Source organism: Rhinatrema bivittatum, chromosome 5 (genome assembly GCF_901001135.1).
Source record: "Rhinatrema bivittatum chromosome 5, aRhiBiv1.1, whole genome shotgun sequence".
In the NCBI taxonomy this organism is placed as follows: Eukaryota; Metazoa; Chordata; class Amphibia; order Gymnophiona; family Rhinatrematidae; genus Rhinatrema; species Rhinatrema bivittatum.
In genome coordinates this window covers 133,704,355-133,728,361 of record NC_042619.1, presented here as the reverse complement: position 1 = coordinate 133,728,361, position 24,007 = coordinate 133,704,355, and the positions used below count along the sequence as shown (strand labels likewise).

The 24,007-nt window shown below is 42.5% G+C and overlaps 1 protein-coding gene across 1 annotated transcript in view; it reads right to left on the bottom strand.

Moving 5' to 3' along the window:
• Window positions 1-949: 949 nt before the first annotated feature.
• VWA8 (von Willebrand factor A domain containing 8) overlaps window positions 950-24,007 on the bottom strand; it is a 745,717-nt gene continuing 722,659 nt past the window's right edge. The window contains 3 exon segments of the mRNA XM_029602953.1: window positions 950-2,517; window positions 4,561-4,799; window positions 8,583-8,681. Of these exon segments, the coding sequence (XP_029458813.1) occupies window positions 2,409-2,517; window positions 4,561-4,799; window positions 8,583-8,681 (447 nt within the window). The 3' untranslated portion in view covers window positions 950-2,408.

The following is a 24,007-nucleotide window of genomic DNA, read 5'->3' as shown; positions in this document are numbered from 1 at the left end:
CCTCTCCCCTCCTATAACCTCCCAACCCCCTTCCTCCCTAAACCCACCCATCACTCTCCTAGCTAGCCAACCACACATCAAACCCTCCCCTCCCCCCACACAATTACTCTCCTCCCCTTCCTTCCAATACCAACTCCCACTCACCTTCCCCTTTAATTTTGCCCCATCCTTCTCTCATTCCCACACCTGCCATTTCTGACAGAATTCTTAAGAGGGAACAATCCCATTCCCATTCCCAGCCGAAAAATGCACATATTAACAATAATTCAGACTCAGGTCAATGAGAACCACTAACCCAGAATAAAAATTATTTCACAATGTAAGTGTCCAACTTGTGTCCAACCCCAAAACTTTACAACAAAGAAATTCCCAACGGGCCTGATTTACTAAGGCTTTTCTGCTGTTCTGTGTCTATGGGAAAAATGTTTAGTAAATAAGGTCCTTAGGAGGCTAAATTTAGGGGCTCAGCTTTTTTTGAATATTGGCCTCGTGGAGTTTGCTGGCATCCTTACATTTAGGGACTTGAAAAGAAAGCATTTTTTTTTGTATTTCTAAAACTCCCACTGTAGTGGCACCGCTGCTCTCTGCAGATTGCCTCGCAGTATGCTGGCAGGAGCTGGATGTCCTAGAGGTGGCATTTTTCAACCTCATTGAAAACCTGCCCCATGATGCCTCCATAGGGATGCTTTGGTTTGAGAAGTCGTGTTCCTCACCAACAGATTATAAATAAATCCAGAAACAGGAAAGAAGCTTGTAACATAGGAAAAAAAAAAGGAGATCCTTTGATGCCTATGATTTGGTTTGTTCCCTCTCAGGTAATGAACAATTTCTGAACAATGTGAAATCGCTGCCAACATGATATGCAATCAGTCTAGCAGCATGCAACAACCACAACCAAAATACAACACAACTGCATAATAATCAGGTTGTTTTTATTTCTTTTGCATTCTTTTTTAATACAGACAAACAAACAAGTGGTTGTAATAAACACCCAGAAATCATTTAACAAAACATAATATGAAAGTGCAATTTTAAGCAGCTTTAATTGGTAATCAGTGTTAAGAGAGGTTCCAGCAGAGATGCTCAGTGCCTGAAACACACTCTACTGATTAGGGTTTAAGTCAACCAGCATTAAGGGCCCGATTCACTAAGGCTTTCTTCCCATTCTCTGTTTATGGGAAATAAGCTTAGTGAAGAATCAAGTCCTAAGTGGAAGTCCTTGAGAGAAGTTGGTTTGGGAACAAATTATGATGCCAAAAGAAGAAAGAGTAGTTCATCCTTTATTCATTAGCTGAACAAAGCAGAAGCAAGACAGAACTAGACATCTTAGTATTATATTCCTGTTATTTTTTTCTCCATTACTTCATTCTATCAGTTCTCTTGGGTATCATATTTTCCTATTTGTGAAAACTGTCTTTTTCAGCTAACAGAATATTTAGAACAATGAATTTCTATACGCAGAGTGATCCTATTCTAGCCTATCCAGGTGCTTTGGAAGCTGTACTGGAGATTTTCTGATCTGCTGGATTGGACTCAGATTTCTGAATGCTCAGATACATTTACTGGATTTTCAGATGTCGAGCATGTTGGAGGGAAAGGGCTGAAATGCTGGCGACCTGGAGGGCACATGTTCGCCCCATTCTTAGCATCTGAAAGCAGTGCTGATTAGGTAATGACTGCACCTTATCCAGAATTCCAGGCTCATGTGGTACTCAAGTTCCTATATTCCATGGTCAAAGGTCAATTCAGGCCAGAGTAAGAAAAGGTCCAGAAAAGAAAGACTGAAGCGAATGACATGAAAAAGGTCTTGTGGAAACTGCTTTTTTTTTTTTTTTTACACTCCAGTTCTATGCACACTGCACAAAACAATAAAATCTAATCAGATTGTTTCTCCACACAAACTAAAAGACCAATTTATAAAATTTGGTGACCAGGAAACGTGTATTTTTTTTTCAGTCAAGTCACAGCTAAATGAGGCTTCTCATCAATAAATTTAAATTGTTGCCTCAAACTATCTCTCACATGTTTTATCCCAGAAAACACATTCAGCTAGGATGCACATGCTCGGGAATAGGACTTCTAAGGAAACATTTTTTTTCCTCTTTCTTCTCTCAAAACTGAGAATTTCCCAATTGATCGAAGTTAGTAATCCTCCTGACAGCTCTGGAAAATGTACAGCGACTGCATTAATACTGTAGCTGAAACTTGGAAACAATGATAAAAAGAAATTATTTCTTTTAAAGGCTGTATCGAGACTTTCCCCCATGAAAGTTGGCAGCTGGCTTTACTGTTCACAACTGCACCATGGCCAATTGGCTTTTGTTATGATGATCAATTTATCCTAGCTCTCATTCACAATTCCATACAATATGAAGGTGCTTTTCCGACTAGTTCATGACAACCACTTCTTAAGCACTTGACAACAAGGTGGATGTGAAGATCTGCTGCAGAATCTGGGGGATCTGCTTGGTATCCATGGCAACAAAAGATCGGCCTGCCGGCAGTGTCCTCTGAAGCCTGGGGTTGCAAACAAGAGAGAGAGGAAGAAATTACCATTGCAAATGATGTCACCCAAAGGGTCTTTAGATTTACTTGAGAAAGGAAGTTTGTAGTTTTGAATCCCTGGTGGATGAGTGTCATTTACTCTGCTGTCACTTGCGATTAAAGACTTGGGCGAAAAGCAGCAGTGGCAAGAAACAGTGAAAGCAATTATGTCACGAGGCCTTTTCAAAAAAACCCAGCTGGCCTGTTTCTATAGCTCTCATTCACCCTTTCAGCTATTCGTTTGTGACTGCTGCTCTTTCTGCTGTGTGAAAATCTCTATCTAGGTTAGGATTCCAGTGACAACGAGCTATTAGTGCAGATGAAATGAATCCTATTCTGAGGGTGTGCCAGGACTGACAAACTTATTGCAATAAATGTGAAAATCAAATCCAGTGCCCAAAAATCAAATCTAATTCCTGGCTTCAAGAGTGGTCCAAAACTTTATTACTGGTACAGTAGCTGCTGCTGGATTTGGCACTTACCTTTGCTTTCAAAATTTGGAAATAAAGTACAATTGTGTGTATATGCTAGCAGGCAAAAACATAAACTGGGCTGCTTTTGAAAACCACACAGTTCAGTGTAACTTTTCAGTCGCCCCACCAGGTAAGACTACATCATCCCAGTTCTTCAGAAACACTCTCTTACAAAGTCAAACTTAAAAATTCTCCAGGGATGCACATCTGCCTATCTTTTATACCTCACTTCTATTCACAACCCACCCCGTTCTCGTTGGTCAGAGCTGATGCCATTTTCTTTTTGTTGGCCATTCTGTCTGCAATGAGCACAAAAGGTCACAAGAATGCAAGAACTTTCAGTTTGAGTCACACCAAAGGAGTAACTAGTCCAGTATCCACTCTCTGATAGTGGCAAGCAATGGTTGCTTAAAATAAATGTGCCTTCACCTTACCTATCTCCAAATTATTTTCTGCTGTTGCCTGAGTGCTATTTACAGTTTGATTGGTTTAAATATATCAGTTTACTGGTCTGTAATAATATGGGATACATTTTTTTATTAAAGATCTTAGATAACATTGTATTGTATTGTTTTGTAATTTTTTCAAATTGTACCCAGACATTTCTCAATGTAAACTAAACTTCCTTGACGCTAGGCCATTTTAAAGAACATTTTTGAAGCAATACTTTGGGAGTTACATAACAAATCCTCTTGTACAGTAACATGATTAATGTGTGCCAGACCTGGGAATATTCTAGGTTTCACCTGGAGACTCTGGGATTTTACTGACATTATCGGATCACTGAAGACATACTGGAAATCTCCAGGTTCTGGGTATAAAGCTGCAATGAGGTGGCAAATGAATGAATTGACCATTGTAAGCTGAAAGAAGATAGCAACAGACCAGACTGTGCAGGCCAGAGGAAGCGATGGCTGAGTTGACCCATGATAGCCGCAGCAGTTGCGGCTTCACAGGTGGGAGGGTTAGAGGCTGGAGAGAAGGGGGTACAGACAGCCAAAGGTGGGGTTGGGTCTGGGGGGAATGGGATAGAGAGAGTAGTTGGGTCATCTTGAGGGGGGAGAGCGTATATGTGTGTGTGTGTGTGTGTGTGTGTGTCACAGAGCAAGAGAGAGTGTCAGAGAAGAGGAGAGAGAAGTGTCAAAGAGAGGTTGTGCACTCACACTAATCTGTATCAATTGTATCAATTCCAGAATGACCAGAACTCAAATATTCCCAGGTATGGTATGCACTCAACCTATATCCCATTTTGAATAGTTCTGTTATTTTCTGTTCTGCACAGGTATGTCGTAATTGAAATAAAAATAGTAGGATGAAATGGGATTGTGCTCTACCATCAATAATTTTAGCATTTTACAAAACTTTGTAAATAAAATAATTTGGCATGACTACTAGAAAGTTCCACATATCATCACTCTCATAAAGTTATAATATGGTTACAACTAGTCCTTCTCCTAACAAAGGATTTACAGTTATAAAAGTGCATTTATATTAAATAAAAGACCATCATTAATTTAAACATCCCTTCTAGTAAGCTACTTACCTTTCTGCTTGATCTCCTAAAGACCCAATAAATATGGCAAAACCATTAACCTGAGGGTTGACAGTCAAGGCCTGTGCAAACTTTGATGGCTGGATTCCATATCTTTCAAGGTTGGCATCGCTCAGCACTATGACGAAGTATTCATCTGCCTCCTCTTTGGCAATGTCATTGATAGCATGCTCAGTCCCCTCTAATGTGTGGTCTCCACTCATACAGAACTGAGAATGGGCATGCATTGTCTGGTGACACAACAAACACAAAGCAGACAGTAAATTATTCTAAATTAGGGTTACCAACTAGCTCCAAATTTTCAGGACAGGTTGATCTAGTCCTAGTTTTACTCCCCTGCATGCAGGTACTTATAGTCCTGCTTTTGTTAGGGAACACAATAAGGAAATCAGAATAAGTCCCATCATGCAATGGGGTAAAACCAAGACTGGATCAACCTGAAAATATGGAGCCAGTTGGCAACCCTATTCTAAATAAACAGACATTTATATATGACCTTCTTACATTTTTTAACTATTAGAAAGATATACATCTAATCTAATGTAATGTTATACGTAGTAGGAATTACAATAGAAAATAATGTGTGGCAAGCAATATACTGATCAATATACGTTAATGAAAAGTATTTTATTTGTAAGAACATAACACACAAAGTGGTGCGTAGTTTCAAACATAAACCCCCATGGGGTCCTCACTGTCACATTTTGGCTCAATGATTTATGTTTGAAACTACGCACCACTTTATGTGTTATGTTCTTACAAATAAAATACTTTTCATTAACGTATACTGATCAGTATATTGCTTGCCACACATTTGTCTATTGTAATTCCTCTACATGTGTGAGTCGTATACTCTGCCCTGTCTTTGTGCCTTCGCCCATATAGTAGGAATTACAACATGTGTAGACTAGCTGGTATTCTGGACTACTTTGATTTTGATGTTTTATTTCTTTGAAGCCCCCTTGTCTTGCTCTTCTACAATGCAGTAGCACACCTGAGGTGCTGCAGGGTAATGGCTAACTTGTTGCAGTTCCTCAGGCTTTTCAGTGGGGGCGAAGCAATAACTTTGGGGGGTCCGCAGGGTTAGGATAGGACGTAGACACCACCCAGGAAAAAAAAAATCCATTTTCCACACATGATGTCTTGCTCCAGAATTAAAGAGGTTTTACTGAAACATTTGGCAAGCGGTAGTCAATTAACATAAACAAAGTTTCTGTGTGTTACAAACAGTCAGAAAAATCACAGGTTGTCAATCAGCAGATCACCAGCACAGCAGCAGGGGCTTCTTTTAACTCCTTACCTCTCTCAGAATATGAGACACTTCCAGGCTAATGGGCTCCCTTTTTTGGAAGGGCGATTTATTTTTCTCCTCTGAATATGCAAGGCAGAATTCTTACACCGGGATGTGATCCTCTCTCACTCCTGCAGCATCTCCTCTGAAACTACACTCACATACATGGCAGAAGAAAGTCCTGCCACTTCTCTCCTAGGTACCTGTGCCACCAGAGCCTGGACTACTCCAAAGTGTATCTCCACAAAATTCCTTAACTCTAGGGGACTCGCCAAAGGGCAAGAAACCTGGGATCGGTTTCCCTTCAGAAGGAATCTTAGCAGAGCCCCTCCAAGCACTTGTCTCCCCTTCCTGCAGAATCAGGGACTCTCACCTTGAGTCCTGCACTGCCAGAGGAGAAAGAGAAGAGAAAAATCTGGGTTTGTCCTCCATACTGAATTTCCTCAATCACAGATACCTCCTAAATGGGAAATGTCAGAAAATACCACTATCTCTCCTCTTGTAGTCTGACCTCGGTGGAGACACACATGTCGCTAGTAAGGGACAAGAAATTTTGGGACCCTCTTACATCTTAAATTACCAATCAGCACTATATCCTTAAGAATACTAATGCTCCTCCAACTCCCGGTTAAACCTAGTCTAGTGACCCAGGGTTTACCTTCTATAGTTCTCAGGACTGCTTCTCAGACTGGCCATGGCTGGAAATAAAGTTGCCAAATGACTCCATTTTATTTGGACAGGCTAATTCAATCCTGGTCTTACCCCCATTATAAGAATAGATTTGTAATTTATTAATTTGTCTAACTGAAGCTGATGTATACAGATAAAAAAAAATACATAATATACCTATTGTCGGGTACATGCTCATTCCCAGTTATTATGAGTTCTTATTTCCATAAGAAAAGTTGGGCTACAAGTCCATGTGAGCAGTGTGGTAAAACCAGGACTGGATCGGCCTATCTTGAGAAAAAGGAGCCAATTGGCATTCCTAGTTAGAAGTATTGTTAAAGTATCACAGTTTGGGATTAAGCTGGGCCTAGCAAAGCTCTTATGGAGACTCCTACTAGCTACTCAAAGATAGCTAGCCTTTTCCACACCAATAGGCATGAATTGCTACGTGCGGTATACTGATTTGAGAAAATACTGGACACCACACATAACAGTTCAGAGGAAGGGAAGATACAGAAAAATATGCATATATAGGGAGAAAAACATTATCCTGATGTCAGAAACCTAGACTACCTTGCCAGACAATCATCTTTTCTCTTGGAGTTCAAGGTAGCTGCCCAGCAAATATCACCTCTAAGAAAATGCTGGACGCGGGAGAAGTTAGAGGATAAAATAGCATGCTTTTCTATCTTTTATTTCCATGCTCACAGCTTCTTCCTGCCACTTTCCTCTAAGGCACTTCTATTCTTTAGCTCGTTCACAAGCTCCCACCCTCACTCACATTACCAGTTATTATGAAGCTTCTGGCTTTATGGCCACAGCCCAGGTGGGGAAAGTTGAGTTATCTTCTACTGGGTAGAATCTGCAAATATTTCCTGTCCTCCTTCCTAATCAGCTCCAAAGCTGCCGTAGCAGACCCTGTGGCTGAGAAGTCAGGAAAATGCTTCCTTCTCGACTGCTCCAGTTATGCTCCTTTGCTGGCTAACTGATGCTGTGGCACCTGAGATCCTGGGGCTTCCAGTTCTGGACAGGACCAAGGCTGAGTTTGAGAGTGTACTCAGGTGTCCTGTATGGCAGCATAAAGCACAGACAGTAAGCCATCAAGCCAAGATTCTGTCTTATGAACATCTCAAATGATTCATGTTTTGGTGGCTCAATGTTTGTCCATCATTTACCTAGAGCTGTGAGTTACGTTCATGCTTCAGTCTCATACTTCTCATATTGGGTAGGGCTCGGAGCAATGACAGGACTCACAACAGTTTGAAGGCGTGTGGGGCATTTGAACTATGTACTGCTCTTAGGGCAACGTGTAGTGGCCCGCCAAAGAGCAGCATATAAAGCGTCCTGCTCTTGCAGCCAGAGGAAAACAATGAAGTGCTTCTCAGCCTACAAAGGGGAGATAATGGAGTAAAGGATGGAAAATGCCAAAGGTGTGAGGTCTTTCTGAAGGGCTGGGTGATAAGAAGTTAGGTTGGAAGTCTCAAAGTGGAGTCTAATGTACTAACAAGATACAGTTATGCTTTTGAAATGAAACTTAGGTAGCTTCTAACGACTGACAGGTCTGTATTTGGCGCCTCAGAGGTCATGCACCCTCCCCTAACTTCCTCCAGCACAGCGCTTCCTCCTAGCAGCAGCAATGGCTCCAGAACAGCGCTCCCTCCTGGACCTCCTGCTGGCAGGAATTTGCTGTCCTCAAAATTTTGGTGCTCTAGGTGCCAGCCTAGTTTGTCTAATAGAAGCACCAGCCCTGACTACTGTTTTACCTCAACACAATGGCAGATGACATATACCAGCATTTGAAATCGTTAACAGTTAATTGATTTAATGTTCCTTTTTAAACAATCCATATTATATTAAAACAGTTGAAGAAACTGGTGTAAGGTTCACTAATGTGGTATATCACAGAATAGGTTTAAATAATTTCCTAGCTTTGTGATTTATTTATAATTCTCTTGCAGTGGTGTCTCTACATTTCTGACCTATACTAATGGATTCTTTTACGGAAGACCACAGAATCCTCAGTTGTCTGGAGTTATTTACCTAAGGGATTTACCTTCAGAATGTCTAATCTTTGCTTGTTGTTCTTGGGGACTTTGTCACTTCTAATTAGCTCTATGTTGAAACCATCTCCGGAATGTCCACAGATATCGTACTGCATGGGAAAGATTTAAAGAGTGATTGGTAATACATCTTACCCAATTTGTAAATCCACCACAAGCAATCAGCCTAACGCTGAACAGCGAGATGTGATAAAAAATTAAAAAAAGCAGTTCTGAAAACACACAATATTACACACATTTTGGTCTTTAAAGTATTATCTAGTTTCTAGTTATTACTTTTTGAACAATACCAAAGAATGGTTTTAGAATTGCGTGCACACTATATAATGATCTAGAAATACATACTGAAAATAAACATGGACATTTATAATTTGTACAGTACTTGTTGGTGTGCTTGCCAGCATAGAGCCTTAAAGGGTCTCTACTAAGAGGAACATATCATCAGCATAGGTAAAGATCACCTTGTGTTTTACAGCTCCCCCATGTGGACTGCTGTATTGGTGATGCTCTGTTTCTATAAAAGCCAGAGTCACCATTTTGGGATGTGGATTTTTAGTTACTCTCAAGAGGCAGGAAGGATGATTTAGCCTCTGCTCCTGTTTTGTATTCTTAGGGAAAGAATAAATCTTAGACATTATGCCTTATGGTCTGGGTTTAGAAAAAAAATGAAAAAGGTGTTCTTTTTCCTTTTATTAATGAATATTGGTTTCTACTTTTAAAGTTCTTCCTTCTATTGTTTTGGTTTTTTGAGACTGGTCCTATTTTTTTTTTTGTCAACTGAATTCATTTTGTCAGAGGAATTCAGCTCCCACCATCTACAGATGTTTTAAGGATTCTGGGCTATTCCTGAAGTGGAAGGGAAAATGAACAGTGGTACTGATCTAGTGTTAATCATTTGAAATACCATCCAGATATTCTGGAGAGAAGTTGGTAGGTGCCATCCAGGTACCAACAAGGGATTGGAGAAGGTTGAAGAACCTGTAAGATTTCTAATCAAGACATCTTGACGAGCATATTCAGTAAGCTGGTGAGTGGACAAGTTATCCAGCTAAAATTAGCCCGATAGCTTGTCCCAGATATTCAATGGAATAAATGACCTGCTGAATATAGTCGCCTAAAGATATTCTGCTATATGTAACTGGATCACTAAAAAAAATGGCTATATTTGAATGTAACTAGTTAGCTTTTTAGTTATCCAGTCTAGTGTGGCAGGATAACGTGCTACTACTCTGGATATCTTAAAAAATTTAACAGGCAAGTGGCACTGATTTTAAGGGATTTGGGAAGACGATGTGGCACATAGGGACTATGGGTGGTGACTCTGTGGGTAGGACAGCAGATTTGTAAATTTGAAGAGAACCAGAGAAAGGCTGGGGCCCTGACCTGTGCACCTTGAGACATTATTTGGACATTTAGGGGGGTTTGGCGGGTGGGGGATGCAAAGCCCAGTGTGGCCATATATGAAATTTTGTGGGGGAAGGAGGGAATCAGGTCACAGGCCCTTTCATATATATATATATATATATATATATACACTTTGAGGAAGACGCACGGTCATATGATGATCTAGAACTGGTAGGAAATGCAAGTGGTAGAGGAATACCGGGACTGATTTTGAATCAATGCGAAAGGATACAAAACTCTATCAGTGCGGTTGAACAATGAGTCGGCTGGAAGTTTGTTAGGAGTGTTTGATTTGTGACTCCATTTTGAGAACAGCAGTTCTCTTTTCAAACAAGGTGTGGTGGAATTAATTGAAATTCTGAGAGGAGTATCTATGGTCAGAAGTTTGTGGAGACGGAAGTTTGACGAGGTAGAGAGGTTCACATTCACATTCGGGAGACTTCATACATTAAAAATTAGGAGCTATTGAGCCGGAGTGAATTGAATGTGTCTTTTCTGAATCCACTCCTTTGAAAGTACAGATACAAGTGATGGAAGTCATTGGTTTCTGTTGATGTTTGGTCTTAATAAAAGTATTCCCCTGAAGAAGCCAACATTGGCGAAACGAGGACCTTGTCGGGATGGGAGAAAGAACCAGCTAAAGGATATATACCACTGATACGTGTTAACTGAATGGATAAAGGAATGTAATTTAAGCTACATGGCATAAGATTGTTAAAGTAATAAGTGGTGTATTCCTTAAAATAGACCGATCATAACATCAATGTGGTTAGGGTATATTTAGTTCGATTAGGGTAAGATTGAGGATAGAAATAGGAGAGGACTGAGGGTCATAACTAATTGGACTAAAAGTTGATTTTAGTACATATGAAATATTTAATGTTTTGTAAAAAAAAATAAAAAAAAAATCTTTTCACTTAAATGATTAGTTCATTTGTTAAGTTTTCAATAAAAGATTAATATTTTTAAAAAACGTTACATATTTGAATTGATTTATTAAACATAACAACAGTGCTTATGGTCTCCCACGGCTGCACGTCGGGGGTTTTTGTATATATATATATATATATATATATATCTTTATATATATATTTTAAACAATTCCATTTAACTAGATACCTTTTGAAGATATCCAGTTAAGCATCAAGTTATCCAGCCATACAAGGCTGGATAACTTTAGACCTGCTCTGAAGCAGATCTAAAGTTAACCAGCTAACTAAGCAGGATACAACAGAAATTCAACAATGTTAGTTGGATAACAGACACACTCTGGAACACCTCTTTTTTATCTGGCATTATTATAGCTGGATGATGACTTATCTGGCTAAAATCTAGCTTGATAAATAGGTCAATATTTTAAAAAATTGCCATTTAGATGGATAACTTGTGAGTTATCCATCTAAATGGCTTTGAATATTGACCTCCTTGATTAAGGTATTACAAATTGGAAACTGAAGTATATAATCTAGCCCATTCAGTATGTACATCCAAGCTTGGGAGGAAGCCCCAAAACTGCCACTCAAATTGGGAAGGGATTTGGAATTTAATTGATGGAAAGACTACAGATTTACCCAAATTAAATCATTTTAAGAAATGGACTGTACTGAACCAGGACTTGCACATTGTTATTTACATCATTTTGACATCAACGATCAGTAAAGTTATGTTGAAACTACATCAAGAGTCCAGTGTGCTTATTACTGTTTGCACTAGAGACTTAGAAAATGGCCAGGGCCTTGGAGAATAATCATACCTCCTACAGGGAATCCTGGAAGAGAGTAGGGCTTTTGGAAAGAATGGGAGGGGATGACACCGGAAGCCCCTGTAATGGAAGAGTACCTCTTGGAATCCTTATGGAGGATATCATCCCATGGGTTACAACTATTTTCTTTGAGGCCAATATTCGAAAAAAATCAGAAAACAGATAACTTATCCAGCCAAGTTAGCCAGATATTTTTTCAGAACTGACAGCAAAGCTGGAAGCCTAATTTATTTCATTATAAATAATTAATATTCTGCATTTATTAAACTAGTCTCAATGCGGATTACAATCAAATTTAAATTTAATTCATGCTACATTTGCATGTCAGTTTACAGTCTGCATAGGCAAATAAGGAGATATATAAAAGAGGGCATGTAAGATATGATTAGTCAAGTGATAGAAGGGAGTCTTTGTTGCTATCTCTGTCACAGTTGTCCCATGTTTTGAAATGGAATTTAGGGAAAGACCTGGCTGAATTGCCAAGACTTGACTCTTTTCCTGAAGATGAGGTAGGATGTCTCAAGTCGTAGGGTGAGTGGTATCTTGTTCCATAATTTTGGGACATCGCAGCTGTATGTGCAAAGTCTAGTGCTGGGGAGAGGAAAGAGAGCCATTTGGGAGAAACGAAGTTCTCTAGTGGGAGTGACGGAGAGCAGGGCTGGTGCAAGGGTATTGGGCACCCAAGGCGACCCTTGTGCTGCCGCCCCACCCCCGGTCACGCCCCCAACTGTTTTGGCCCTGACTGTGTTCTTCTCAGGGCACCGAAGAGCAGCTCCGTGGTGCCGCAAGCGGGGCCTATCCCTGAGAAGCACACAGTCTCTATTTGTCTTTGCCGTGAGCAGGATAGGCCCTGCTTGCGGCACCACGAGGCTGCTCTTCGGCGCCCCCTACGGCTCAGTGCCCTAGGCGACCGCCGAAGTTCGCCTAATGGACGCGCCAGCCCTGACGGAGAGCAGAAGCCGGGAGAGATACTCAGGAGCCAGGTTCCTTACAGGCCTGAAGGCAAAGCAAAAGGTTTTGAACTGTATCCTGTTTTTGACCAGGAGCCAGTGCAGTTGACTTAAGATGCTCATCTGAACCTGAAAAACCATATTACCTCTGTCATAAAAGGAGGTTTTTATAAACTCATGTTTATAAAAAAGCTCAAGCCCCTACTCCACACGCATGATCTCAAAATTGTCATACAAGCCACCTTATCCTCTAAGCTTGATTACTGCAATTCCCTTTACTTAGGACTCCCTCTCTCTACCATCAAGCCCCTACAGATTCTGCAAAATGCTACAGCTAGGATAATTAGTAACGCTCGTAAATCCGATCACATAACCCCTATACTCAAGCATCTACATTGGCTCCCCATTTCATACCGTATAATTTTTAAAATCCTTACCTTAATACACAAAGCCATTCACAAACATAATCCTTCATGGCTTAGGGAACCATTGAAACTTAAACATTCCTCCCGACCCACTAGAACGAACCGCAATTTTACATTACAAGTCCCCCCACTTAAGAAAGCCCGACTTACAGCCACAAGGGTTCGTGCACTGTCTATTGCTGTCCCCATTCATTGGAATAAACTACCTCTCAATCTCCGCCAGGAGCCATGCCCTTTCAAATTCCGCAAGATGTTAAAGACCTGGCTCTTTCACCAGGCTTTCCCAGATTAATTCTCGCTGACTCCTGCCCCCCCCCCCCCCCCCTTTTTGGCCTTTGATTCCAGCCTTTTTGCTCCATAGTAACATGCCGATTCATGTAATTATGTAATACCATGTTTTTAAATTGCTCTTTATTGGTTTTCTTCTGGTAAATTTTTACTTCTTCCCTGCTTCCTATAGATTAGTCATCGGTTGTCCTGTTTTCCCCCTCCCCTGTTTTATTGTACTTTCCACCTTTTGTTAAATTGTAAACCGATATGATGTGTATTTTAATGTCGGTATAGAAAACCTGTTAAATAAATAAATACATAAATAAATAAAATAAGATTAGGATTATATGGTCAGTTGCTTTGGCCCCTATCAGAATTCTTGCAGCTGTACTTTGTAAGAGTTGGAGATTGTCTGTCAAAGCACCATTTTATGCCGCTGGGGGCAGTATGATTGTACAGCGATCCAGGCAGCTGGGGGGAGGCAGCTTTTTAGAGGTTCAGGGTAGAGGAAGAGGGGGCCAGATGTTGCTATATTTAGAGAAAATGCAGGGGGGCTTATAAAGTTTAGGATCTTGGGCCAAGCGGTCCTAAATATTATGAGTCTTTTCCAGGGGGAGGCTGGGGAGTAGGAGGGTATCAGGCACAATGCCTTTCAACTGTTTTACTGGGGTCAGGATGTGGGGGATTGGGTCCGCGGGCTCATGATTTTTTGGGGGTTTGACTTGCCATTTAACCAACTATATCATTTGAATATAGCCAGTTAAGGTATTATTTTATTATTATTACTAGCAAAACGTACCCTTCATTGCTCAGGTAGTCTGGCGTAAAGCAGTTTGTGTGTGTGCATGTGCCTGTATGTGTGTGTAACTATGTCTGCCTGTCCCTGTGTGTGGGAATGTGAGAGACAGGGCTTCACAGGCAGAGCATATTAGCGAATAAGTACTCAGCATTGTTCATGTTGTTTGGTTAATAACAGCCTGTGTGTATGTGTTGGGGGGTGTGTGTGCCTGTGTGTTTGGGGAACCCTCTCAGTGTGTGTCTGCCTTACTGGCTAGTTTTTAAGGAAAGTGCATACACCCATAAATGTGCGTACTGGCATGCGAGCACAGCTATGCTTAATTTTATATTGTGTGTGCAGTACATGCATATCTTTTGAAATATCCCTGCCACGTGTATGTGTGCAGTCTTTATACGCGTATTTTAATAACATGCTTGCAAAAGAGAGAGAGAGAGTGCCTATGTTAGAGAGACAATATGACACTCTATATATCTCCCACTGTAAGAGGGGCACTTTCAACTCAGAATGGGTTTTGGGGGAGATGGTTTTACAAGGGTCTACAGACCCTTGTGCCCTAGGCAGACCAATGTTATGGAAGTAACATGCCAATGCGCCATGATCAACCTTTGCAAGATTCGGGGCTACACATGTAAATCTTTGCCCCGCCCTGGAATGCCCATGCCCCGCCCCTTTTTCGCCTCCTTATTCTTGACAAGTGCACAGATATGTATGCACATACTTCCCAGATTCTTAAAATTTGAGTTGCTTATACGCGGCCCACACTTGCACTTATGTGACCATTTTTGCGTGAGCAATGTTTGTGAAATCTACCTTTAAGTGTGTGTTTGTCTGTGTGTGCGCAATAGGGCTTTCAGTAGAGCAAATTGTCTTTGCCCAGTACATTTTCCACTGTTCCAGGCGCCACCTGATGGCCACAGACAGATATTACAGAGTGACTGAACGACTGCCAAAAGCAGTCGTTCAGTCACACTGTAGGCCATCAGGTGGCGCCTGGAACACACACACTTAAAGGTAGATTTCACAAACATTGCTCACTGTCTGTGGCCATCAGGTGGCGCCTGGAACAGTGGAAAGTGTACTGGGCAAAGACAATTTGCTCTACTGAAAGCCCTATTGCGCACACACACAGACACACACACACACTTAAAGGTAGATTTCACAAACATTGCTCACGCAAAAAAAGGGTTCCTCTTTATCTCCAACTCTGTTTAATATTTATCTCCGACCCCTATGCCAGCTACTAGAAAATCTCAACCTCACCCACTTTGTTTACGCGGACGATGTTCAGATATTAATCCCCATCAAGGACCCCCTCCACAACACCCTAAACATCTGGAACAACTGCCTTCACTCCATCAACCTCCTACTCTCTAGTCTCAATCTAGTTCTTAATACTTCCAAAACTGAACTCCTCGTCATTTGTCCCAATGACAATAACCCCCTCGACAGCAACCCATCCTTACCTACAAGTAGTCAGGTGAGAGACCTTGGTGCTATTCTGGACAAAAGAATGAACCTCAAAAAATTCATCAACACCACCACAAAAGAATGCTTTTATAAGCTTCATGTTCTAAAACAGTTAAGACCACTCCTCATCTTTCAGGACTTCCGCTCAGTCCTTCAAGCCATTCTGTTTTCAAAGATTGACTACTGCAATGCGCTACTGCTCGGCCTCCCTTCCTCCACTACTAAACCTCTACAGATGCTGCAAAATGCAGCAGCCAGGATCCTCACTAATTCTCGTCGCAAGGACCACATCACACCAATTCTCAAAAACCTACATTGGCTTCCTATCCATTATAGAATACTGTTCAAGACCCTGACCATTATCCACAAATCCATCTACAATCAATCCTCACTACAACTCACCATTCCGCTCGAATTACATAACTCCAATAGACCGATAAGATCTGCATACAAAGGAACTCTCCAGGCACCTCCACACAAATCCTTTATCCACAATTCCTTCCAAAAACGAACACTGTCTTCCGCCGGACCACAACTATGGAACACACTACCCCCAGATCTACGCCAGGAACAATGTCTTCTTTCCTTCAGAAAGAAACTGAAAACTTGGCTGTTCTATCAAGTCTTTCCAGCATGAGACTCTCCCCAACTAGCAATGTCTTGTATAATAATTGTTCATAGTTGCCTGTTGCGCATCTCCTAAAAAAGTGTTCTCTTAATCTAATTCCTTTCTACTCTCAATTGTCCTGAATTATGCTCCCTGTTCATTGTAACTTTCATTTTCATAAGTTACGGTTTCTCCCCTTGTTTTGATGTAAACCGGTACGATAAGACATGGTCTTGAGCATCGGTATATTAAAAAGAATTAAATAAAATAAATAAATAATATATCTTATTTGATACAGCACTCTGAATCATGTCTAGAATTAGCCAAATAACTTATTTAGTTAACTCTAAATATCAGGGTTAGCCAGATAAGTTATTTGGTTAACTGAACTCAACCCCAGAACACCTCCAAGTTTTCTGGATACATTTTATCTGGATAATGACTTAGCTGGATACAATTTATACGGATAAGTAGTCTATATATTCAGATTTCAGGGTTTATCCAGATAATTCAAAAGTTACCTGGATAAACACCTTTGAATATTGACCTCTTTGTGATCAGCAGTGTGAAAATGTTCTGGTATATCACAAAACATTAGGAAAACCTGATGTTAAAGGGCTTATGGACTAAAGCCATGCTTCTTCCACAAAAGGCCATATAGTGGATAGAAACTAACTTTCTTTTCTTTTTAACCATTGTATTGTTTTTTACCCCAAGTATCTTGTCCTGTATGTTTGTCTTATCAGATTGCAAGCTCTATTGAGCATGGACTGGTTTTTTTTGTATGTTTCTACAGCGTTGCTTATGTCGTGTAGCGCTATAGAAATGTTTAGTAGTAGTAGTAGTAGTAGAAGAAGAAAGACTCATGAGTGAACTCAGTTATTTGCTATGGACCTCCTTTATATGTTTGGCTACAGCGTTATAGTGCTGGGAGTTGGTTCAGGCCCAAGAAGAATATTCTGATCAGGAAGAACAAAGAAGAGAGCTAGAGTATGATGAAGTCCGTCTCCTGTCTCTTGAGTTCCTGCAATGAGGGAACACAGTAGGTCCCTGTGGTAGTGCTTCTGGCATTACACTGAAGTAGCTTTTTTTGAGGGATCCAGCAGTGGAATGAAAAGTATCCCCACTCCGACGTGGTTAACCTTGCTCTCTGGGTCTGTTTTTGAAAGCAGAAAAAGGACCCTGATCTGTGTTGCTGCAATGAAAGAAGATCTTCACACGAATTTTGAGACATGTGCGTCAGATGCCTATCCAGAGGTGACAAGCTGTGTGGAGAATGGAAAGGAGAATGAGCAAAGGAGAGATCTGATCAACTGGTGCTCTGGTTCAAAGAAGAGATTTAACATTTTGATAAAAGGTACAAGGGTCCATTGGAAGTAAGAAACCCCGCATCAGTGCAAAAGTCTCCTAATTCCAGGAGGAAAGAGAGGGGATCTCAGGAGGATGTGTAGAGGAGGACCAGAAACCTCTGTTTGCTAAGTCTGTACCTTTTTGTGGATTTTAACATGGAATTACTTACAATTGCAACCTTTTTGAATTGAAGAAGTTTTGCTGCAAAGACTTGTTTTGGTATAGCAAAACCAATTTGAAGCATCTCCTTGCTACTATTACCAGCCTTGGGCCCTGAAGGTAAATTAGCAGGGACGGATTTAAGATTTTGGAGCCTATAGGCAGAATGCTGCTGTGGCACCCTTTTAAAGCTCTGCCCGCACATAGTCCTAAAGCAAGCAGGAGCAGGCTCCTCTTTGGTGCCTTCAAAATTTGGTGCCCTGAGCAGTTGCCTATCCCTAAATCTGGGCCTTCCCGTTGGCGGATACACATCAGGGTTTACAGAAGTGAGTCCGCACTAAGCCCTGGTTTTAAATGGTACTCTCCTGTCTAGAGATGTACTCAGTAGGGGAGGGTTACACATTCTTTTGTGATACAGTGTTGGGCTTGCACAGCAATTAACTGTGATGCAAGATTTTCTGCATTGGAGCTGCTACTAATGGGAGTGTGTATATATTTTTTCTCCCCATTACTTGTTGCTTCATTTTTCCTGCATACTGATTATCCTGACCTCAGCGGAAGCCATGATGTGTGTAATAATGGTGTGCAAACATTTTTGTTTTAAATTTCATGCAAGCCTCTTGAATTGGTGAACCTGTGTTGGAGTTCAAACAGATTCTCCTGACTCGAAGGGTCTGTAGCAGGCAGATTCAATGCACAGATTCTCGCAAATCGGCACTGAACCTGCTCAGATTCAAATTTGGGGAAAATCTGAAAACTCTGGTTAAAGCTGACTCAGACTGAAATTTGTCTGTTTCAAGTTTGACCCCAGCTGTTGCACACGTTTCTCTTCATAAGTACACAGTGCTTAACATGGCTGAATTTAGTTTGCTGGAGCAGCTATATTACAAAAATCAATATTGTTTTTGGCCTGGCAGTTTCCTCCTGCTGCTTTGGGCTTCTGGCTCTATTTGAACCGTCCTCTTCTGGGGCTATGGTACACAAACATAATAGAAACAGGATGTGATGGCAGATAAGGAATGCAGGGACCAGGCTAGCCTGTCATCTTCCCTTCCTGTTCTAATACCACAGACCCTATTAGCTCTCTGTTGATTTACCTTCACTTCCTTGCAACTAAGGATTCTCTGTGCTTAACCCATGCTTCCTGGGAATTCTCTTACTGGTTTTGCTCCCACCACTTCCCATTGGGAGGTTATTCCATGCATCCACCACAGTTTCTGGGAAGAAATATTCCTTGTGTTACTCCTGAGTCTGCTGCCTTATAGCATCAAAGCATGATCCTTTTTCTTAGAACTTCCTTTCTAATGAAAAATGTTTGCTTCCTGTGCATTATTTATAGCTTTGAGATATCTGAAAACTTCTGCCAGATCCTTTCGTTTCCTTCATCTCTTCTATGGTACACATATTAAGTTACAGCAATCTCTTGTTATATGGAAACTCAGTTAACAGATTTTTTGCTAAAAGGGCACTTGTATTTTGGGACCTGAATTTAATATGTGGGCAGTAGTGATGCACTAGAATGGAAATTTGTCCTGTTTGAGTTTAATTATTATTCTTTATTTTATACTTTCTCAGATATCAAATCTCAAATAACAAGTTGGTACAAATCAAAAGTTGGGCAATCTGGATTCTCAGTTTTGGAGTTATTGTGACATTGGTTCTGTATTTTTTTTTCTTTATTAATCTACAAGCCGTTAAGCCCGTTAAAACGGGCTACATCCCTCTGTCTCTCACCTCCCCCTCATTCTCTCTCCCCTCACTCTTCACCACCCCCTACCTCCCTCCCTCACCCACTCCTCCCCACCCTCCCTCTCCTCTCACTCAGTCCCTCCCTCCCACTCAGTCTCACTCACTCCCTCCCCCCTCTCTCCCTCCCTCTCACTCACTCAGTCCCACTCACTCTCACTCAGTCCCACTCCCTCCGTCCTCTCCCTCAGTCCCACTCCCTCCCTCCCTCTCTCTCCCTCAGTCCCACTCACTCCCTCTCACTCAGTCCCCCCTCCCTCTCACTCAGTCCCTCCCTCTCACTCAATCCCTCCCTCCCACTCAGTCCCTCCCTCTCACTCAGTCACTCCCTCCCCCCTCTCTCCCTCCCTCTCCCCTCTCTCTCTCCCTCTCACTCAGTCCCACTCACTCTCCCTCAGTCCCCCTCCCTCCCTCTCTCTCCCAGTCCCACTCCCTCCCTCAGTCCCACTCCCTCTCACTCAGTCCCACTTCCTCCTCTCACTCAGTCCCTCCCCCCTACTTAATCCCTCCCTCCCACTCATTCCCTCCCTCCCACTCAGTCCATCCCTCCCTCTCTCTCTCTTCTCCCTCCCTCGCTACTGGCCGCTACCGCCGCCCGCTACCGCCGTCGCTACCGCCGCCCGCCGCCGGTACCGCCGCCGCTCGCTACCGCCGTCACCGCCCACTGCTGCCACTGGACGCCGCCCGCTACCGCCGTCGCCGCTACCGCCGCCCGCTACCGCCGCCGCTCGCTACTGCCCTCTGCCGGTACCGCCGCCGCTCGCTACCGCCGTCACCGCCCGCTGCTGCCACTGGACGCCGCCATTTTTTTTCTTTCTGACGCTGGCTCAGACCGACGTGCTCGCCCGCACATGCGCGGTAGAGCTGGTCTCTACTGCGCATTTGCGGCACGTCGGTCAAGCTTCGTTTATCTAGTAAGATGTTTAGCAGCTTTTTTCTACACTTGATAAGGTGACAATATTTCTGTTTGCGAAGAGCCCAATCTTCAGTAAGCTGGTTAGTGGACAAGTTATCCCATATACAGGCCGATACAGTAAAGCGTGGCCGCGATTACCCCGTTTCTAACCCGCTTTGTATCCGCAATTTGGCCGCGTAAGTCCAACCCGCGATTCACTATCCCTTTTAACCCATCCTTACCACTTCTTTAAATCAACGGGTAAACCTTTCGCCCGCGGCATGTATATGATATGTAAACGCTCCGATTAGCTATTCCCTCCCATACAGTAACGTGCGCCCCGACTATCGCCTTTTTAACCTGCAGTTTAGCCGTGTCTTTAACCTGCTAAATTACCGCCTACCCTTACCCCTGCGTCAGAGGGTAGGTGGTAAAGTTTGCCTGTGAAATTTCACAGGCAAACCTTTCCCCAGCCCCCGCTCACCTGCCCTGGCCACGTCCATAGGTGCCGGTCTCCCGTTCGGGCCCGCGCTGACAGGGACAGGGACATTGACTCACAAATGTCCCTTCACTTTCTCTTTCAGCATGCCTTCTCCCGCTTTGGCTCACAACCCTTCACTCTCTCCTCCAGCATTCCTTCTTCCGCTTTGGCTCATGTTGTCCCTTCATTTTCTCTTTCAGCATTCCTTCTCCCGCTTCAGCAGCCTGGGGCGGATCAGGTGCTCTCCACGAGGCGGCTTCCAGCAGCCCCCGCCGGCGAAGATGCATGAACGCACACCTGTACTTCCAATTTGGGCGCTCAAGGCACCTTCGCTGGCTTGAGCGCCCAAATGGGACGTACAGGCGGTGCGAGCTCATCATGCCAAAAAAAGTGCACCGGCAGGCAACTGGAAGATTGCCAGAGTGGTGGAGCCAGGGCTGGGGGGGGGGGGGGGGGGGGGTGTGTGTGCGCGGGGGGGGGCGGGGCGGCGGCTCCCCTACCTTTCCTGCACGCAGGGCAGCTCCGGCTCGCCTGCCTGCCTCCCTCTGTTCCACCGCTCACTGCCTCCCCAGCGCCATCTTGCCGCTTGTGACGTCACCCCTGACCCTTGAGCACCCAAACGCCGGTGAAGGTGCATGAACGCACGTCCAATTTGGGCGCTCAAGCAGTGAAGGCGCATGAGCGAACGCTGTGACCTCGGAGGTCCATCCGGGCACTCAGGTCACGGTGTGCGCTCATGGATTGCGCTTCATGGACGCGGTTTGCATTTGCATGCCATTTAAATACTGTATCGAGCGGTATGTGATCCGAACTGTGCGCGCGGCAAACGAGGGTGCGCCCGGCACTACCGCACTCTACCGCGTCCTTACTGTATCGGCCTGATAGTCAGCAGGATACACATCCCACTGAATATTTATTTATTTATAAGTATTTATATACAGTCATTCCATGAAAAGATTAGCTTAAAGTTATCCGGCTTCCTTTTATCTTAACCTTTTAGATCCCGCTCATTGAAGGACTTATTTCCTGATGCCCCTTTTTACATATCTTAGTTAACTAGACCCAAATATGGTATAAAAAAATTTTCAAGGAAATCTGACTATGGGTTTTTGAGAAAAACGCATGTCCACTAGTGGAACGTTGGGATCTACAGGAGTCAAAAAGTACTTTTTCAAAAATTCTTTATTTTAGGTAATTCTTGTAACATTTCTTTATTTTAGGTAATTCTTGTAACATACTGCAATACTACAGCTGATATCATACATAAGAATGAAAATTAGTCAAAAAAAATCAAGCATGATAATCTGGAAAACATTTTTCATGTAAACGTTTACCACAAAATTCACACCACTTTTTTGTATTTTTGGAGCAGACAGCACATCGGCCTTGGGAAGTTGTGGACAAGAAGTGAGGCTGTGATGCCTTTACATCAGCACTTATGGATGCTGTAGGACCTCCTTTCCGGATGCGGTAGCTTGAAAGGCCACATTTCATTGCTACGGTAGATACTTCACGTAGGAAGTCCAAGTGGCTCATTGCTTCTTTTCCAAGCAGATGGCAGTGAATTTTCCAAGCTGCCACAACAGCCATGTTCAAGCCATTTGAAAATAAATTCCACCACCACTTTTTGGAGCGAAGTGTTGGGCGGTAAGCTGATAAAAGCCGGTCAAGTAGATCAACACCACCCATGCCTTGATTGTAAGCACCAATTATTTTTGGTTGCTTTATTAGAACTTTTTTCTTTTCTTTGAGAGAATAGCGGCTGGCATTTTGAAGTGGAAATGGCTTCATCCAGTTGGACATGACTGTGACCACACTGCTGTCATTCCAGCGGACACAGATGATGTCTCCATCACCATGATAATCAAATTCCCCACGATCTTTCTTGCGCAGTTCTTTAGGTGCTATTAGGGGACATTTCCCAGTTCTGTTTTCTCTGACAGTGCCAATTGCTCGAAATCCCTTTTCTTTCAGTTCCACCATCAAGTTGTGTGATGTGAAGAAATTATCAAAGTAAAGGCAATGATTTCTTGGCTCTTGAATGACTGAAATCAAATCCAAAATTACTCTTGTACCAAGTGGAACTTTTTCAGTTTTATCAGTGCCTGATTCTTCTGGCTGATATTTGGCACCTGTATAAATCTGCATTGAAAATGGAAAACCATCTGGACTGCACATCATCCATATTTTGTATCCAAATCGAATTGGTTTTCCTCGAAGGAACATTTTGCAGCTATGATGACCATAATATGGTACCATTGATTCGTCAATGCTCAGGCTTTCACTAAAAACACCTCCAATCTTCAAAAACTGAGCAGATAAATGGGTATAAAATGGCTCACCTTTTGCAGCTTTTCCAGGTGTTAGTTGCAAATTGTCAACAATATGAAAATAGATTTTCAGGTCCTCAAAGCGTTTTCTTGACATGGTTTTTGGCACAATTTGGTTGCTCAAATCTTCTGCAGTTGACCAGTAATGCTTTTCTTTTGGAACATGGTGATAGCCACTGAGCAAGAGGATTCCAAAGAAACGAGTGATTTCGTCAGCATTTGTGTCAATGCTTGCCAATTTCTGCCTGGCATATATATTTGTCATGTATGCTAATTCTTCTAAATAATCTTCACCCAAAATTTCTATGAAAAGTTCAAATGGTGTCTTTTGAAGAAGATCTGGACGAATATCAGCCAACTTTGTTGGGGCATGATCTTCCATTGTGGTCGTGAAATCATCTGTCTTGATCCATCTTGGCTTTGGCTTCTCTGGTTTTTGTTTTCCTTTGGTATCTACTGATTCTTGACAATAGGTTGATAGCAATTTGTCATCCTCATCCACTTCCTCATCGCGTGACTCAACTGCAACTTCCACTTCACCACACACATCTGCTGGTACTTCTGGTGCTAGGTCTTCGTCATTGATATCTTCGATATCTGAGTCTTCTAAATTATCTGGTGGTGGCAAAATCACAATATCAGCTTCTGTAGCTTCAGAATCGCCCAAAATTTGTTCAACTGCTTCTTCAACAGTCAAGCACTTCTGAGTTTTCATTGTATTCCAAATTAGGAAATGAGCAGGACCGTCGCGGAGCTAGTCTCGCTTACGCGGC